This window comes from Mastomys coucha, unplaced genomic scaffold, assembly GCF_008632895.1.
Source record: "Mastomys coucha isolate ucsf_1 unplaced genomic scaffold, UCSF_Mcou_1 pScaffold20, whole genome shotgun sequence".
NCBI lineage: Eukaryota > Metazoa > Chordata > Mammalia > Rodentia > Muridae > Mastomys > Mastomys coucha.
Genome location: NW_022196903.1, coordinates 49,149,646 through 49,169,608, shown reverse-complemented (window position 1 = coordinate 49,169,608; position 19,963 = coordinate 49,149,646). Strand labels below are relative to the sequence as shown.

The following is a 19,963-nucleotide window of genomic DNA, read 5'->3' as shown; positions in this document are numbered from 1 at the left end:
GAGAGAGAGAGAGAGAGAGAGAGAGAGAGAGTGAGAGAGACTTACTGACTTTTGGAAGTCAATCCAGGCCACAGGTGACCTAACTCAAACTCATTATTCCTCTACAGCAGGGGCTCCTAACTCCAGCTGCACAGTAACAATTGGAACTTCTAAAATTATATGCCTGGGACTTATACCAAGCAGTTAAATATAAATTTCTTAGCTTTTCTGTTCTTTCTTTTATTTCAGGTGGTGCTGAAAAATCAAACCCGGGACCTTGCACATGCTCGCCCATCTCTTTACCAAGGCTCCCCTGGCTCTCCTAAATGGGCGTTCTGAGGGTGAGATCAGGCACGGTTTCTGATTGTTTTTGAAATTCCTCAGTAAATTCCACTGTGCAGCCAAGGGTGAGGGCCAAAGTATCATACACTTTGTCACCACTAGTTACCCCTAAGAGGGGTGTGCTGAATTAACTTAAGCAGTTCCCCCACACCCTGGGGGCTCTATCTTCAATGTGCTTCCATGTGAGACAGTGTACACCTGTGAAGGGCTGGGAAGAAAGGCCGGCATCTAAGCTGGGACATAAGAGTCTCTGAAATAGAAAAGCAGTGAGCTGAGGCAGAATGTAGGTCTTCTATGCCTGAATTTACTATGGCCCAGGGTCTCAGCCTGGGTAGCACTCGATAATGGAACTTCAGCAGCCTCTGATTCCATAGGTCAAGAGGACTGAACATGTTTTCTGTTGTTGTTTTCCTTCCAAAACTCTCATCTGCATAAAGTGAGAGGTCCCCCTCACCTTCATCGCCCCTCCCCACAACCAAGTCAGCTGTTGCTTAGACCCTGATGAATCCACATGGTTAGATTCTGACTTGAAATAATAGCCCGTAAATCCTGGCTTCCTGCAAGCATCAAGCTAGTTCAAATCTATTCACGCAGTGATCCCTGTTCTGTTTTTATGGCTTGTGTATGCGTGGCAGGAAGATGGATGACCACAGCCATTACTGTACCTGTCATTTTCACTAGCTAGGCTCCGCTCATCTTCATTTATCCTTGACTCCCGAGAGAAGCCTGGTTATGTCAGTTATATGTTATTTCCAGAGAACCTCCTGAGGAGAGAATTGGTAGTTTTTCTGGACCCTGTAATCCAAGCAGCTTTATTTTCCACCTCCCTTATATCAATGGTCCAGTCCCCACCTCAACACCCCCTTTGTGTCTGTGCCCCAATGCTTGTGTGTTCATCCACTTGTGGGTGGGTGTAAGTGTGTGTATTTGAGCATGTGTGCCTGTGTGCTGTGTGTGCAAGCCTCTGTGTGGGTGCACATGTGTACACGTGTGAGTGTGTGTGTGTTCATGTGCATATGTATAAGTGTGTGTGTGCCTGTGAATGCGTGTGTGTGCATGTGGGTGTGTGGGGGGTGTGTGTGAATGAATGTAGCTCCTCAGCTTGGCTAAGGTCAATATCCTGCTTAGGTCTAATGAACACAGAGAAGCTCAGCATGCCAACACCAAGCTCCCAAGCAGAGCACACAGCTTTGAGCCCATCTGAGAAAGAGCCTCATATGGCATCATCACATGTAAGGAATGTTGGGCTTCTGAAGCCAGATAGCCCTGTACAGAATGCCATGAGAACCATGCTAACTAAGGGCATAAAGACTGCTGGCTTCTCCCCACACTATTCTCTACCACACTCCCTCTTATTTCTGTCTTTCCTGCCTGGCCTCTATCAGTAGGCTAGCCCCTGGAGTCTGCACCCTGCTCCCTGCACTGTGCCCTAGGACTTTGGCTGGGTTTGCCCAATGGGAAGTACAGGCACAAGGTCAGGTGGTAGGTAGGCAGAAGGAGAGAAGTTAGGGGCTGAGAGAGGGGCAGTGATGTGGGGTGCCTCCCTCTTGGGACAGTTCCCACTCTAGTTCTCATGAACCTTCCCTAATCTTCCTGCTACCCCTAGAGCCTTGATTAGGTGGTGGTGGCCCACTCTTGATAACCCAAGGGAACGTTTCCCAGTTCAACAAATTCTCTTGAGACTTCCAGCTTCCTGCTTCCTGCAGGGGTTCTGCTGGGGGCACTGAGTGTGATATGACTTCACTTTTCAGTTCTAGCTGATTCAGGCAGGTGCCTAGTGCTGTAATGGACACACCTCAGAGATCTTAATTATAAGTAGTCTAACTGGACTACAGATTAAGGCAGCATTTTCTGAGTCTTTGAGAGGTTTCAGAAACACTCTGTGCTTCATGGTTCGGTCTCTTGCCATGTAAAGCAAAGCGTCAGCTCAGACAGTCTCTGGATATCTTCTCCTCTGGTTTCTCCTGATGCCACAGGAGGCTCACAGCTAGATTGTAGTCTGGGGATGAAAGAGCTTGTCCAGAGAAGGGCTGGGAGGCCTTGACCTGGCTCTGGGAGAATCTGAGCTACGCCGATCCTTACTGTGAAAGTGGCTCAGTTTGTTACATTGCACTATCTGCTCCTGCTTCATTCAACATGTGTTTGCACGTGAGCACTTAGGGATGTGCAGGGATTTGGAACCAGAAGTCACCAAAAGGCTTTTACCTGGATGTGAAAAAGCACCTCCCCCCATCACAGGTTCTCCAGCGCTGCCTATGTGGATCCATCTGGAGGTCAGTAAAGATTGGCCAGAGCCCCCAGGAAGACCTGATCCAGCAGCTCTGACCATAGGCCTGAATGTCTGTCTTCTTGGGAAGGCCAAAGATGTTGGTATTCAGGGCCACAATTCGAGAATGGCAGGTGTAACAGTTACCTAGGATACCGTGGACTAAGTCCACATCAAGACATTGTGCCAGTCTCTGGGGTGGTTCTGAGGCATGAGGTGAATCCTAGCAGATTTCGCAAAGAGGGAAGTGCCTGCACTGGACCCCAAAGAAACCTGAAGATCACAGGAGGGAGAAAGCATTTCAGGCTGAGGGCACAGAGAAAGGAAGATTATGTGGGCTAGAGAGGGAGGCCTGCAGCATAAGAAGGCAGGGCAAGGTGGTGCCCTTGATGGGCCATGCCACTGATGGGCATTTTCAGTACTCCTTGAACCCTCATCGCTTCCCGCCTGCTTCACACACCAGGTCACACTGTGTGTGGCTCCAGACTTGGCTCTGCACAATCCCCCTTAGCATTTTTCTTTTTATGGAAAAGGACCTCATCAGCAAGTGCAGCCTGGAATAGGAGAGGCTGGACCTCTCTAGGTACCTCTCAGCCTCCAGAGGCCAAGAGATGATGGATCAGCCCCCCTGTCCAGTTCCTCTAAGAACAAGCATGGCTTCTCACAAGACACGGAGAACCAAAGGGTGGGCTCAGAGATGCTCATTCCTTCGAGCCTTTCACCTGTTTTAATTTCTCTGACCTGACTTTCCCACCTCCTTCTTTGGGTGCCACTTGAGATCTTGAATCTTTTCTGTCAGTCCAGGCTCGGGCAGGTAGCCAAGGTCCTGCTGAGGTATTTGAACTTTGTCCTGCAGCCTAAACTAGGACAGCACTGCTGAGCAGTCTCCAGGGGGCACCAGGCATTTTGTGGGACCTTAGGATTGAGAGAAAACACCCAGGGTGACCTCCATCTGCTCCAGAGGCTTCTGCTGGTCTTTATGGCTGAGCAAGCCTTCCTCTTCTGCCTGGTAATTGCCTTCAGGCCAGGGACAATGCAGACAAAGCTATCTAGATGGGCAGCTGGACCACAGGCAACCACAGAGAGGGGGGTCACCCGATGTGAGGACGGGCAGCCAGAAAGTTGATGGTTTTTCAAGGCAGGTGGGGGGAGGGGACAGAGGGGGGACAGAGGGGGGTCCTCAGTGAAGGAGGGTTTCCTAAGGAGGCAAAGAAAGGACTGCTGGCCAGGGCTTTAAGGTAGGAGAATGGAAACCGAAGGGGCTTTGCTGCCTGTGGCAGGATGTAAAAGTGACTGGGGCACTGGTCCTGTAGCAGCCAGAGGAAGGCTGTGGAGGCAGGGGAATGGATGGAAGAAGACCGCAGACTGGGAAGCTTCTGAGGAAGAGGTGGGAGTTCCAGGAAGGCCAAGACTAACCTACCCCCATCTTAAGGACTTACTCCTACACTGCAGCCATCTCTGCCTGGTGCTGTGATGTTCCCAATCTCCACTAAGTCCTGAGAACACAGATCCTATGTAAATGATCTGGAAGGATGGGTGGAAGAAGAGGGGTACTGTGAGCATGACTGAGGGGGTGGGAGGCAGGCAACTTGATCCGCTCTGCTCTGCATGTGCAGAACCAAAGGGCCAAAAGCACTCTCCTTGGCTTTAATGTGGCGTGTGTGTGTATGTATGTGTGTGCGTGTATGTGTGTGTGTGTGTACATAAGACATGGTAAGCTTTTTATTCTTGTTTCAGACTTTGAATGGACACTACATATGTCACAGTTCAAAGCTGAAAGAGCTTCAAACAGAGGCAAGGAGAGGACAAGTGCCTTCCACACTCGCCCTTGCTTGCCCTTGCAACAATCAGGGATGGCTACTCTTTTATGTAAAGCTGGTGTTTTCTGGTTTACATAAACGAAACATTTGCACTTTCCTTTCCTGCATGGGCCCCTCCCATCTTGTCCAGGGGCTGCCTGCGGTGCCATACATGGAGTTGCTGCTGTGGAATTTGTGGGGGGTCATTGTCTGACATTTATTACCACCAGAAACAGTGAAATAAATGAACAAGACAGAACTGGGGCTGACAACTCTCCAAAAGCAGCAAAGAGAGCGAGTAAGCTGTAACTAGCGCTGAATGTCAGGAAAGAAACAGTGAAATGAACACGAGGCCAGGCAACCCTAAAACAGGGAACGAATGGATATGATGCAGCCGATACAGCCCTGGATCTAAGACTTCGAAGGTTCTGAGAGTATTTTTGTTTCCGGTTTTCGGATTAAGGATGAACAGCTACTAGTTGAGCACTGATCTGGAAAAAATCCCTGGTTCCCCAACATCTGTGGCACAGGATACTCAACTTGTGTATCATTAAAATGCTTTTACTGCCTCACAGGTATGCATTATTTTCACATCAAATATGGGCTCAACTTACTGCATCAGAATATACACAGTTAATACAGATGCACTTTCCATATTATTTATTTGATTCAGTGGGATGCATTTGGTGAGAAAGGTCGGTTCTTATAGTTAGAAACAGTAATGCACTTTCAAAATCAGACCATGTAAAGACTGAGCAATTTTTAATGTCCATTGACAGGATGGTGGGCAAATTCAAGACGTTACTTAGAGCCACCAAGGCAATGAGGGCACAGTGAGGTCCAGCTGCTCCATTAGATTTAAGGTGTTCTGAATGTGGGATGGGAAGCCTGGGCTCATCTCTAGCTAGTGGGAAGCAGGCATAAGGCATGCATGGAGAATCCTGCCTGTGGATCTGGCACAGTTGCATTGAGTCTAAAATGGAACCTAGTTCCATCTCTGTGCAATCTGGGTGTTGAATCCCAGTTATTCATAGACCGCCTACCACACCATGTTTTTGGTTTTTTTTCCTGAAGACCAGTAGATAATCTACGTGTGCTATAAATTCTAAAATACATTTCACATATTTCACTAGACTGACCATTTTAATTAAATGCACTGAATGGGTGACCCAAATATGCCACATTTTAAAAGCCAATTAATTAAATAAAGAATCATGAAGTTTACATACTGGTAGGGGCTGAACCTTTACAGCTTCATTCTGTCTGTAGGCTCCCCACCTCGTCTACAGTTATTAAAGTCAGGTTCATTGCTAACAACCTGGGCAGGAAGTAAATCTGGACGCCACTCCAATCTGAGGGGGGAGGTAATATATTTTTTTCCCAATTAACACTGTTATTGTTCTTAGACTTGTAATAGCATATTCCCTTCTAGATTTACTTGGAAATGATCAATAAAGGAAATGGGTGACCAATATTTGAGTGTCGTGGGATGGAGTGTCAGAAGATGTACTGGATTTGAGCACCGCTTGGGGGGGGGGGGTCAATCACTCCCACTGTTAAACCTTAAGGCCCGCCACTAACTGAAGCAGACAGGGAGCTCAGGCTCCTCTCAGTCAATCTCCTCCAGTCCGTGCCTCCATGGCAACAGGCTCCCCTGCCTTGCCCCCAACAAGTAACAGGATCTCTGGCCAGACTGAAGCTTTTCCTAATCACACTTGTCAATACAGATCATGGAGAAATGGATGGATTCTTATCAAGTGAGTTCATAAGCTACTAACCAAATAAGTGGCCAGCAGCAAGTGACCAGACCTAGTATCCCGAATATTCCTCACAAAAGCCAAGAACATCATTAAGGTCCAAGAAAAATCCATATCCCTGACAACTGTCCATCAAACTTCTTGCTGAGTATGGACTTCTTCCTTCACATCCCCTTTCTTTCCTTACCACCCTTCTCCGGTAAACGGGTACAGGCTGGCTCACTCAATGAGTAATACGGTTACTCATTTCTCTAGGACAGCAGTTCTCAACCTGTCTGTCTCGACCCCTTTCGGGGTTAAACGACCCTTTCTTTCACAAGGGTAACCTAAGACATTCAGAAAACAGATACTTACATTATGATTCACAACAGTAGCAAATTTAGTTATGAAGTAGCAATGAAAATAATGTCGTGGTTGGGGGGGTCACCACAATGGGAGGAACTGTATTAAAGGGTCACAGTATCTAAAGCATTAGGAAGACTGAGAATCTCTGCCTCAGCACACATAGGAGGATGTGTGCTGACTAGATTTATGACGACTGGACACACACTGTAGTCATCTGAGAGGAGGAAACCTCGATTGAGAACATGCCTACAGAGGATCAGGCTGTGGGCCAGCCTGTAGAGCCATTTTCTCAGTTAGCCACCTCTGGGCTAGTGGTCCTTGGTTCTGTAAGAAAGCAGGCTGAGCAGGCAATGGGAAGCAAGCCAGTAAGCAGCACCCTCCATCACCTTCAGTTCCCACCTTCAGGTTCCTGTCCTGTTTGAGTTCCTTTGCTGATGAACAGTGGTATTAAAGTGTAAGCTGAATAAACCTCCACAATTTGCATTTGAGTCATGGTGTTTTATGGCAGCAATATAGCCCCCTAAGACAGAGGGCGTATCGAGTCACATCAGTTTCGTGCTGAGAATAACGCCCAGAAATACCAGCTTCCACAGATGGAACTTCCTTGCTGGTTCCCATTGTGGGGCCTGCTTTCTGTAACAGACGGTGTTTTCAAATGGCACTGCTCTTTAATTCAGAAATACAAACACCACTTCAGAGACTTACTTTACAATTCATCTCCTTATGTATCATGGCTGAGAAGGTCAGCTTCCAGATTTTCTATTCTAAATCGCTTTTGAACAGATTTACAAACACTAAGGACTAGCTTTCATTTGGACCAGAACAAACTCTGAAAGATGACACCTGCTCTCTCTCTCTCTCTCTCTCTCTCTCTCTCTCTTTCTCTCTCTTTCTCTCTCTCCCTCTTTTCCTCCCTCCATCTCTCTCCCACACACACAACTTTCCTATTAAATGCAAACAATCAGTAGTCCCAAAATATCCCAAATCAATTATTTCTGAAAGCATACACAGGTGTTGGGGAAATATTAAGAGTTATAAAAAGAAAATGGCAAATTATGTTTTCATGGGCCAGCTGCTCAACTGATGTGATGCTGGAGAAGGACCTCCTTTGCTCTGAGACCCAATTAGCAAATCAATTAATATCATGTCCTTGCTGCCAACAGACTGGCTGCTCTCTCCAGCCACCTCAGTACTTGGTTAGCCTCCCATCTTTGATGCCGAATCCTTACCTTGAGTCTAAGCTTTGGGCGGTTTCCACCAGTCCTGGCATCAGGGGCCCACTTGAGTTTAAGGATTAGCAGCCCTTAAAGGAGCAGCAGTGCCATCTTGCCCTCCGTGCATAGCTCTTTGCTCAGTCCTAGCCTACTCTAAAACCTCGGTTTGTCTCAGACACAGTGGGTGCTGGTGGTCTGGCGGGCTGCCACTCTCAGAGGGAAGTAGATATGAGGGACACATCTATCCCCAAAGTCTTCTGACCAACGGTGGTGGCACCTTTCAAATAAGCAGCAGGATACTAGAGACAGAAATGGCATCCCCTTCACCATATCCTTCGACTGCTACAACACGCCCGCTCACACACTCACCCAATTCAGGGTTTTTCTAACAACAGTGAAGCGCAGTGTGCCTTGCTGGGGGGAAGATCAGCCTGGCTAAGCCTCCCTGATATGGAAGTCATTATGGTGAAGGTTTCCAGGTCTGTCAGTAACTCCTCATCTAGGTTAGCCCACCTTCAAAAGGTGGCTAGCCTCCTGCCCATGGATGCTCACACATCCCTAGGACAGACAAACGCTAATACCATGGATTTGGCCCACTTTGCAGTCAAAGAAAGCCAGCAGGCCCCAAGTGGCAATTTAAGATATTTTTTACCCATTGCTTGGCATTCAACAATAATGGACTATTTTCTTTCAAACTACAAATAAACCCATAAATGACTATTTGTCTAAGTCTTGGCTCTGACCATATAGTAAATCATGGGACATTTGTGGGTCCTGAGTTTCTCTCCTGTAGCTCAAGAGGGGGTTGACTTGGGAGAGTCTAAGGACCTTTCGGTACACCATTCTAAACTTGGGAGGATTCTCCCCAACATTCTGACAAACTGGATCTATCATTGCACCTTCTCAGTCAGCGCCAGCTGAACCTAGATAGCCCATGTCCATGACCTGGCCGCTCACCTTCTCCACTGGCGTGTGCTCCTCGTTGCTGACGCTAGTTTTCCTCGATTCGTTTTTAGACCTGCTCAGCCTTCTGGACACCTTTTCTCTGAGGAGAGTGGCATATCCAATGTGCTCATAGATGGGATTTGTGGTCATTTTTGCGATGTACTCGGCAGCCTTGGTTTCTATGTAGAGTGTGATCAAGCCATCTGTCACCAGGTCGTGAATGGATTCGAACCTCTTCTCACCCACAAAGTGCTTCCCGTCGTGGAAGAGCCGGTAGTTTAAGGTCTGGTTCCCAAACCTGCTCACCAGAAAGCCAAGGATTACTACCAGTGAGATAAGCATGGGGAAAGGGAGGTAGCTTCCAGAACATCCCATTCGTTAGGCCTGGAGCAGGTGCTTGGATCTCATCTCAGAGATCCTGTGAGGTGGGTACTGTGATTATCTATATTTAACAGTAGAAGCAACAGAATCACAAAAAGCTGCCACTTCCTGTTGAAGCCCTTGTGCCTGGAATGAAGCAGACAGGCTCTAACCTTGGGTATGCATTTGGGAACAATTAATCCTATAAGTCACTCGGGATACTGGATTATTCCATTCTCATTTGTGGAAGTTGAAGTCCTGATGTACAAATGCATCATCTATTAACTTCTTTAATGGAAAAATGACAATTACCTCTGCAAGGGGTAACTGCCACCAAAGCCCTATGATGTCCTTTATTATCACACCTTTGACTGTGACCCCATCTCTACCATCCCAGTTAATGAAGCAATAGAGAAACATCAGCTAGGTGCTAAATGTACTACCAATATTGCCATCCCCAAGTCTCACCTGCATGACTACCTATGCCTACTCTGGGGTACCAGGAGATGGGAAAATGCTTTGTCTACCCAGAGTTCTTAACAGCCTTTGACATATTCCCTCATCACTGAACCACCTAGGACATGCTCTGGACATCTCCAGTTGCATCGTGGAAAGTGACTTTGTGAGGTCACGCTGTGGAGACCGTATTAGACACACATCCTTCATGTGCTGGCTTGGGAAGGCTTTCCTCTGCACCCATTCTTTCTATGGAGAGAGCTCTAGTCAATTTCCAGGGGTCCACAGGAAAGCTCTGTGGGGAGTTAACAGCCTGGCATATACAAGTGACCCCTGCAGTGCCTCAGCACATGTGGTGGCCAGTCTTTGGAGGAACCTGTCCTTGCTGGCACACATGACGGTTGTGATCATGACAAGCCTGGGGTCAAGGTGGTCCCCGAGAAGTCAAGAATGGTGGGCTGCCTGTCTAGGAAGCACTCACGCTGACAATCTGCATGTCTTCAGCCAGGCAGACAGACATTCAACCTCTGGCCTGCAGCTGGTGTTTGCAAACAGTGGACTGCGAGGTAATCTGAGCAGGAGTGATCATGGAGACATAGCAGCTGGGATGTGGGGCGGGTTCTGGAAGTGGCCAGCAAAGGTGTCTGTAAAGCACAGCTGGTATGCCCGATGCCACTGTACTGCACACTTAAGCTGGTGGAGAGGGTGAATTTTACACTATGTGAATTTTACTGTAGTGGGGAATGGAGGAAGCCCTGAGCATGTGATGCCCTGAGCAGATATCTGTACTTGGCATTGACACATCCATGTCAAGGACCCCATAGCCTCAGACTCACTGGGAAAATGGCAAAATCCCCCCCCCCCCATTGCCTGTGAGCCTCAAAGGAGACTTAGCAAAGCCTTCCTTGTGTCTGAGCATGAATATTGACATTGTGCCCAGAAAACGTCCACCATAGCTCTCTCTCCTTGGAGGTTACAGCCTGAAGACTGCTCCCCTACGGAGACAGCTCCCACTGAGACTAGATGACCTTGCCTCCTTGTTCAGCTGTACAAAATAAACCCCGCCTCCTTAGTCAGCTGTATGTGATAACCACATCTCCCTAGTCAACACTATGTTATAAAGATGCTGCTCTTCTGAGGTACTGCAGTTTCCCCACCAGAGAGCTGGGGCCATCTGATCTCAGCCTTTCTGTCTCTCTTTATTGTTTCACCATCCCAGTCAGGTCTCTCCCTGGAGCACACATACCATACTTCTTAAAAATTGGAAAATCATGAAAGCCACTTTCATGAGCCATGAGTGAAAAGCAGCTCACCTCAGCGCCAGCGTGTAGCATCCTGGCTGCCGTTGGCTTTCTCGAAGGATGTAGGCACCTTCTACACCACCCAGAAGCTCATCCGCCTGCTCCCGGGAGATGATCCCGTGAAACCTGGAAGGACAAGGCAGTCACCACACTGAGCGGACTGTACAAAGTAGATACTATGAGGACTAGGCTGAAAACCATGGTTACTAGGTTCCTAGGTCCCCACTGTCTCCAATGGAATGAAGGGCATGATTATGGCTTATCTTGAAGACCCTCTTGGAACTACCTCCCTGTATTCCCAGCACAGGAAAATACACAGCCCCCCTGGCTTTCTGCTCCTGTCTTTGTTCTCAGGCTAAAAATGAAGATCTAAATGAAAGCTAGGTTATGGCTCCTTTCAAACCATGGGGAATAACAAAAGAGCAATTACAATTTAGCTTTCAGCTCAAACACAGAGAACCATGGATTATCCTGATTGCAAATGAACACTTATTGATTAGCAACCTGCTTGCTTCTGGTGCTGGGCATCGTTAATTTTAGAAGCTCTCATTCTCTGGAAAGAAGGGCTGGCTAGAAGCCACAGTCTTCCAGTGCTTTACATTAGAGATTAATTGTTTAGGTGGGTGTTTGGGAGAAGAATCTACTTTTCTATTTTTAATGATAATGTTTATCTTCGATTTCTCTGTTACAAAATGAACACATGCACACACAGACAGGGTGAGGCACACTGAGTGGGACTTCTGGCTGGCCAAAGACTGCACCAGCCTTCTGTAGGCAGTTGTCTGAGGCCTAGAACTTGGACAGTGACTGGCCAGGCAGGTGGCTGGGTGGATCTGTTGGTCCTTTTAGTAAAGATGAGGGCTCACAGCCATCACTAGCAATTCTTTGTTTTGTCTGTTTTGAGGCATTCTCTTTATTACGTAGCCTTGCCCATCCTGGAACTCATTATGTAGACCAGGCTGGCTTCGAACACACAGATATCCACTTGCCTCTGTCTCCCAGGTGTGTAGCTATGCCCAGCTTTTATTATTATTATGTTTTCTGTCATCACTAGCAATTCTATCCTTTGTGTATCTAAGATGTGGGGTCTTGAGTATGAGGAGAAGCCAGTGCCCAGCGACTCTAAACTCCTGGAAGAGGGATAAATACCCCTTTCTAGAGTTACCTAGTGGTAGAAGACTGGGGGAATAATCATGCAAAGAATTTCTGAGCATAAAAAAGAAAGGAACATTTGCTGTCAAGGCACTTCTGGATGTGAAGATGAGAGAGGGAAGGTCTCATTGGCTGAGGAAGCACAGGGGGTGGCCTTGACAGAGCTTTTGCCTCATCATGCCTCTAGGTTGACCTTAGGAAGGGACTTGTGCACCTTTTCCTCCTTGGACCGCTCCATAGCCCTCTCTCTTTAAAGGGTTCGCAGCCTCAGACTACAAATGGCTTTTCTAGTTATGGTATTTGCCTTCTTCTAAATTACTAAAGAAATCAAACAGAGCTAGAGGTGGGGTTTAAAGGACAATGTGGCTGGAGATAGAAAGAATAAAAATGGGCTTAAGGCAGTTTGGCTGACACGCCCACCCAAGCCCAGAGAATGATCCTTTGGGTTTTCCAACACTGCAGGGGAAAGGGATTCTCTTCCTGAGCGTTGTGTGATGAGGGTCATGATAGTCAGGAGCTCAGCTGAGGTGTACAGTCTTGGACACCCATGTGTTTGTATTGCATTGGGGTGGACCGTGAAGGGAAATGCTGGTGGAGAGCTGGTGAAAGTCTTCCTTTCAAACACTGGCCAGGCACTCAGAGGCTGGCTCTGAGGAGAGAGGTGCTACACAGAACTTTCCTCCTGCCCGACCTTAGTGGGAACCAGGTACCAGAGTGTGGGAAGGAAAATTCAATACAAAAGTGTCTGATTGCGTTTATTCTTACAAAACTCTTACACAATAGACATGTGATGAAGACGATATTAGGGAATAGTTAATAGTTAAATTTGAATGACATATGAAGCGAAACTTATTAAACTGTTAAAACAAAGAATAGTATAATACATACTCTCTTCCATAATATTTTGGTCTGTTTTCCACCTATATTAAAGAAATAAGAAAAATGTTAATAATGCATTTGAATTCAAATCAGCTAGATAAAAACGTGATTCAGATAAACAGCTAGTGTCCTGGTTGTAATTTTACCATAGATTCATTCACCAAATCGGAGATTCATGAAGGTTTGGAATTAATCAACACACCCTAATGGATAGAAATGATCCAGAATCATCATATTTCTATATTCATTAGGCTCATTTCCCATCTAAACCAAATCAACTTAATAAAAAAATTTTCAAGAAGATAAATAACATTTTTTTCCAAAGGAAACAATGTGTTGCTTATTTTAACAGCAAGGCATTTAAAAGAACATTTTAACTTCATTCTAAAAGACAAGGCAGCTACTTCTAACATGAATAAAACATAAGCATTTATTTCAATCTTCACTTAATTGTTTTGTTTTGCACTTATAAATAAACAAAGGTTTGCACCTGGATTAAAAAAATAAAGTAAATATCATTTGGATTCTTCTGAAATAAAGTTGGTATTTTAGCATGCTCCTTTATTTTTCAACAAATGCCTGGTGATGGGACCCTGAGGCCCAGGGCACAGCAAGCAACACTGAGACGACTGCATCAGATCAGATCAGATCACACATGCCATCTATCACAGAAGAATGTTGCTCTCTGATGTTCATAGTATTGGCTTGATAAGGTATGAGCATAGATTTTCACATTTGGCTCTCAGTTCTGCTTTAATTCTTGGGACAATCCAAATACAGCTGAGCGATGTAAAGTTAGAAGTCTAACTGATAGTTGTGCATTTGGAAACCAATTTGTGTCTGTTCCCTGGTGTAGGATATGAGCCTGGCAGATGTTTTGGCCATAGTCAGTTCTGTCGATAGCCAAATAGACTGTTTTCCCAATAAGGCTCACAGATATCTATAGTGGTTGGATTTCCAGGCACCAGGTGGATTCCTGGTGTATTGCCATCTCTCCTATATCCCAAAGGATAGATAGACCATAGGATATTATAGACCATGCGGAAAGATCAGAAAGAGGACCCAGGGCTCTGAAGACCACGTCACAATCTAGCTAGGACAGATCTAGCTCACACACAAACAATGAGATCAGCTGACTCCTGGCACGGAGGCAGGTAAGAGGTTAACTAGGGAATTTAATTGATTCTAGACACTTCTAAACATGTGTTCACTCTACTATGCATTTTATATCTGAAACATGCATCGTCAATCAAAGGCTGCTCATAGCTTTTGATCTTGGAGGTGTGAAGTCTACTCAATGTTTTTGTGAAAATGTATATTTAAATGATACAATTAACTAACACACAGAGCATGAAGAGGTCCCTTCTTAGCAGGTGTCTTTGCTATAAGTGCTATGTTCTATTGTCACTTACTTTACACAATGGTAACTTTTTAAATGTGAGCTGAAAATTGTCCTAGATATCAGACTATTGGCTTTTGAAGATATTATTTATGTGCTGCTACTGATATTCAAGATCTAGAAAAGCTAAGGGATCTACAAATGCAATGCATAATACAAAATAGTTTTCCATTCTTGGAGCTCTAACAGTCCAAAATCACAAGTGGTTCAATCTTTAGAAGGGAAAAGTTTTCACTCCCATCTTTCTGGCTAATCTATAACACAAGGTGCAAAATCTGAGTGCAGCTTTTTACCCCATTCCATTCCCCTAACCTCATTTCTCTCACAGGAGAAGAGTAACTAATCAATCTTCTCATGTGGACAGCACAGTAGGTAAAGCTGACTCCCGCCTCCTAGAATGCAGGTTAAGAGGTTAACAACTATGGACTTTAGTTTATTCTTAATAACACAACAATTGCTGTTGGTTTGCTCCTAACTTATGAAAATACACATCATATGTATTAGGTTCAGGCTCTGTGCTTAGCTTTGTCATTGTTCACACAGTGATGGCCAAGCAAATACCAACAGGACAAAACTGCAAAGAGATCCTGGGTTTCTGTGCTCACAACATGTGGGGAATACAAGGAGAAACCTAAAGTGGACTGCCGAATAGGGAAATCAATATAGTGTCTTAAAGTATCCCTAATAAGATCTTGCCCAGAGGAGATTTCAACCCAAGTGAGGGACAAAACCTTTATGTGTTAAATGACTAGAATACATACCAGGAGCATGAAGTCACAAAGGACATGGTGTACGTGGAATGGATCTGGGGAAGAGGCCGCAAATGTCACCAGGAAAGTATGGTGAACTTACTAGTCCACCTTTATCTGAATTCAAATTTGGGTAGGCATCCCAGCTTTCTTTATTTTCTCTTCATCTGGGAGAGTTACACAGGAGGAGAGGAAAGATGGATACAAGAGAGAGGAAGGCAAGGATGTACTGCGCCCCATGACTGAGTTCTCACTGAGCAGAGCTGATCCGATAACAACCAGACCCAATGTTTTTCCTTTATCCTCTCTGTAGCTCTTATAAAATACACAATTGTAATTGCTCATAATAAAGAGAGAAAATTACTGGGGTTAAAGGGTTAAAAAGAACAACTTTTTTTTTCTTCTAAATTTGTTGTTGTTGTTGTTGTTGTTGTTGGCAGAAGTCTCAGCAAGAACCTACAGTCTAGCAAGCCTTAACCAAGCCCAGTGCTTACTTGTCAGTTATGGGACTCTGGGAAAGCCACAGAGCCTCAACATTTCTTCAGGCTGGATGAGAGTAGCTCCTTGGATCTATATAAAACATGATCAGCTTGGTATCAAGGCTCAGAGGGACAGCGTGCTGTTCAGTGACACCTCCAGTCTCTACCCTGTGGTCTAGTGGAACCCAATATGCTCTCTCCCAGACATGGCTCCACTAGCCATGAGATTCAGTCTCTGTGTGTGTGTATGTGCTTATAATATGTATGCATGTCATGTTGCATGCCCATGGGTCCACATGGAGGCCAGGGTGAGGAGAGGACCCTGGGTGTCTTCCTCTATCATTCTCTGCCTTATTCTTTGAAAGTGAGACTCTCACTGAATATGGAGGGGTTTGTTTTATTTTGTTTTCTTGTTGAGAGAGAACCCTCCCCTAGCAGTCACATCTTCCTTTCCTCTGGTTTTATTCTCAGAACCTCTCCATGCCTGGCACAGTGTAGAAACATCATGCATCGGAGCCTCATACAACCCTACCCAAGAGGCATGGTAAAAAGTTATATAAAAAAATAACTCACATGGCAAAATCCACTCACACTCGATTTACTGCTAAAGCATCCTAAAAGATCGAATTTCCAAATGTTACTAAAATCCTCCTAAATAACTACTTGTTACAGTGTAACAAGAAATTTTGTATAATGCAAAACATTGTAGGATTGATTTTCTAATTGTTTAACACTCACGAGAGTAATGTGTTTGTATGCCTCTATGCAGCGAAACAGACTGGGGATGTCATTACTCTTCTCCACTGAACATGTACCATAATAAAAATAAGCAACGGAATACTCTTGGCAAAGATATAAATGTTACCCACTCAATGGAACAGACTTGGCGGTGGCCTGGGGTGTGCCCGAGCTTACCAAACACCAACCACAATTCCTCAGGGGGAAAAAGAGGGATTGTGCTCTATGTTTAAACTCAGGCCAACCAACAACACTGAGCTCTGGAAGAAGCTTCCTTCCATGGGCTAGCACTCCCCTGCTCAGAGTGTCACAGGAAAGAGTGGCACCAGGTCATCAGGATCAGAGCCTTGCTCTCACCAGGGAGTGTGAATCTGTACCTCAAAGAGGAGTCACAAAAGTCTTAGCGTTTTGGAAGGCGCCAGGCATCCAAGTGCTTGGCACAGTAGGTGCTAAATGGCTAGTAAGCCACTGTAGCAGACAGTCAGTGTTTGGAGATGCTCAGCAGGAGTGTGTGGAAAGGTGAGGACTGTGGACATAGGCCTTTCCTCACTGAAGACCCAGCTCCTGTACGACTCTGGGCAGGGTATTAAATGTCTTTGCTTCTCATTTTCTTCAGTCTTTAATAATATGGGTGCTCTCGAGCATGCTATTTAATATGACAGCTTCAGAGATCAGATGAGGCATTGCCTATAAAAACTGTGCGACTTGGAACAGTCCAGCACTGCTCTTACGTTACTGAGTGCTACAATGTGTGCTATGTTCTGTGTGCATTATCTCACTATTACGATCTCTATAACTTGAGGAGAGTAAGTGAGACTCAGGGCAAGTACCACACTGGGCATATCACCCTTGCCCAAGGGCTTCTCTGCTGTTCCAGTAAAGACTGAACAAACGTAAGGCCTTGGTTGACTCTCAAAATTCTTCACGTTAGCTAGTTTGCTTATCTGGAGGCCTTTGGGTCTCTCTTTAATGTCGATGAACACCTAAAAACCTCTTCCCAATGACTTGAATCCTATCAGAGAGTTAGCCAATCGATAAATTGGCCCCAGTTCCCTGATATTCCGAGTCTCTAATTCTTTTCTTGTGATTTAGAATTAAATTTCTTCCCAAACTACCAGGTTTATCCTGCTAATTTTAAGGAGGACTTCTCAGCAGTTTGTAAAGCCTGGAAGAACATTCTGGTGACAGCTGCACTGTGAGAGACAGGAGGTGTAATCCTTAAATGAGTTTCTTTATAGTCAGATTATCATTGCTTAGATAAACACACATTCTTTTATACTCAATACAAAGACATTTAAAGAACATCATTGAGTCTTCTGTAAACAAGGTTTCCAATTATTGGAAAAAAACAAAGCTTGTATAATCCCTCAGCAGCTGGTATATGTTAAGTTTATACTTAACAGAAATAATTTGAAAAACCTAATTTAGGAGCCTTTTGGGTGAGGCGACCAGACTGCTGAGTTCTTTGAGATACAGATCAAATGTTCGAGGAAAGGCCTTTGATGGGAGATTTGGACTGGTCATACTGGGGTGATTTCACCCATAAAAATTAAGGATGGTTAATTCCTTTCTAATTAGAAACTAAAGATCTCTGCTGAAAAGGAAATCAAATAAAAGCCCAGGAATTTTCATCCTTCTAATTCAAAGTGTATGGTATAGAGGGAAAACTGAGCACATCCAAATCCCCCATGTCTTTCTAGAACCCAAAGCCCTCTTTTCCCCAGGGCAGAACTTTAAGCTTTTCTGAACCCGTGAGTGAGCCCTGAGAGATGATCCCTCTCCTTTCTTGATCAGAATATGTTATAACAATGCACTGTCCGCAGGCTGAAGAAATGGCACAGTGGCTAAAGGCATTTGCTGTTCTTGCAGAGGATCTGGGTTTGTCCTCCCACCCCCACCCCCACCCACACACACTGTGGATTACAGCTCTAGTTCTAGGGGATCTGACGCCCCCTCTGGCCTCCATGGGCACTACACATATGCAGTGCACATACACACATGAGGGTAAATCATTCATACACATTTTAAAAAATAGGGGAAAAAAATCTATCCAGACTTGCTGTGGCCTTGCTTGCTCTGTGAGCACACAGTAGGGTAGGGTAAGGACTTGGTGAAAACACTCTGCTATGAGCAGATGCACAGATGGACCAAAGCAGCTCCATGTTTGGTTTGCTTTCTGCCTTTAATGTCTTTTCTTAGATTTTCCTAGGAATTTGACTTAAAAGTTAGTTATATAAAAAATAAAAGACTTTTTCCTAGACTAGCAGTTCCGAACTGTAAAGAGATGACCCTTTTGATCCCATGAGTCCCAGGGCACACTCAGTAAAGGTACAAACGGTGTTGACTCTTCTGACCCTGTGGGTGGGGGTGGGCAATGGCTTCCAGTCTGTAGTCTGGAATGTTGCTGAACAGGCCACAACCTGTCATATCTAAGGGGTCAGTAGTGAAAAAGTCTGTTTGAGAATAAAAGAACTTTATGCTTTTGACTATTTTCAAGAAAGTTACTAATAAACCAAAATTCAAATAAGCAACAAATGCTTAAAGTAGAATAGAATTAAAGGTAGGAAACAGGAAATATTTATTTTATAAATATAAATATATAAAAATATATAAAATATATAAAAATATAAAAAATATATAAAAATAAATATTTATTTATTTATTTATTTATTTATTTTTTTGGTTTTTCGAGACAAGGTTTCTCTGTATAGCCCTGGCTGTCCTGGAACTCACTCTGGAGACCAGGCTGGCCTTGAACTCAGAAATCCACCTGCCTCTGCCTCCCAAGTGCTGGGATTAAAGGCTTGCGCCACCACCGCCCGGCATATATTTATTTTTTATAACACTGGTCTAAAAGTATGTTTAAGAATAAGACAATATTTTAAAAATGCCAACAACGAATCAAAGTAGCACAGGGGAACATGAACTAGATCAGACTAAAATGTAAATAAGAGAACCTACTCCCTGATTGGAAGAAATATAAATGCTCTCAAGTGTAAGAACAAAATGAGCAAAAACACTACATGAAAATTTTAAGTAGTTGGGGGTGTATTAGACACACTATGGCTAGACACACTATGTGCATATGTGAGCCACTGCAGAAGCTCCCAGATGTTGTGGGACTGACTCCTCTGCAATTCTGCCCTAGATGGTGTGCTGGAATAGCCCCTAGCAGTCAGTGCCCAAGCACAGAAGACATCCTGGGATAAGAGCCTGAAGTGTTGTTTAAATATCTGTCTAGGGTGGACGTCCCTTCCTACCTTGCAAACACTGTACTAAGTGGGGCAACCTCCATCCACAAAGACAAAAGCCGTGTTCTTCCTCATCCGTAGCTCCTAGCTCTGAATCTTTAGATTCCAGTATCTAACCTCAAATAACTGCAGAAGCCAAAAAGTACAAGGGGATCATGGCGCAGGGGTGTGGTGGGATTGCTGGGGAAAAGCTCTAGGGAGGAGGATAGTAGGTGCTATGAAAGGGAGAAAATGGGGGGACTGTGCTGGAGGTGGGGGGTTAGTACAGGGTGAGAGGTAAGGAAAGATAACACTAAGAGTGTTTGGAAAGTCATAGGAAAATATTATTTTATAAGCTTACTTAAAAATACAAAACATGGGTTGGTGAGATGGTTCAGCGGGTAAAAGCACCGACTTTTCTTCTGAAGGTCCTGAGTTCAAATCCCAGCAACCACATGGTGGCTCACAACCACTTATAATGAGATCTGATGCCCTCATCTGGCCTTAAAAATTCAATTCCCAACAATTGCATGAAGGCTCACAACCATCTGTACAAGTACAGTGTACTTAAAA

General features: G+C 44.9%; 1 protein-coding gene across 2 annotated transcripts in view; it reads right to left on the bottom strand.

Moving 5' to 3' along the window:
- Chn2 (chimerin 2) overlaps positions 1 to 19,963 on the bottom strand; it is a 260,647-nt gene that overhangs the window by 74,408 nt on the left and 166,276 nt on the right. The window contains exons 4-6 of one of the 2 annotated variants that reach the window (XM_031381956.1): positions 12,805 to 12,836; positions 10,777 to 10,890; positions 8,660 to 8,945 (exon numbers count right to left, since the gene is read on the bottom strand). In XM_031381956.1, the coding sequence (XP_031237816.1) occupies positions 8,660 to 8,945; positions 10,777 to 10,890; positions 12,805 to 12,836 (432 nt within the window). Of the gene's footprint in view, positions 1 to 8,659; positions 8,946 to 10,776; positions 10,891 to 12,804; positions 12,837 to 19,963 lie in introns of those variants that run through there. The other variant, XM_031381960.1, reaches the window with a different exon arrangement.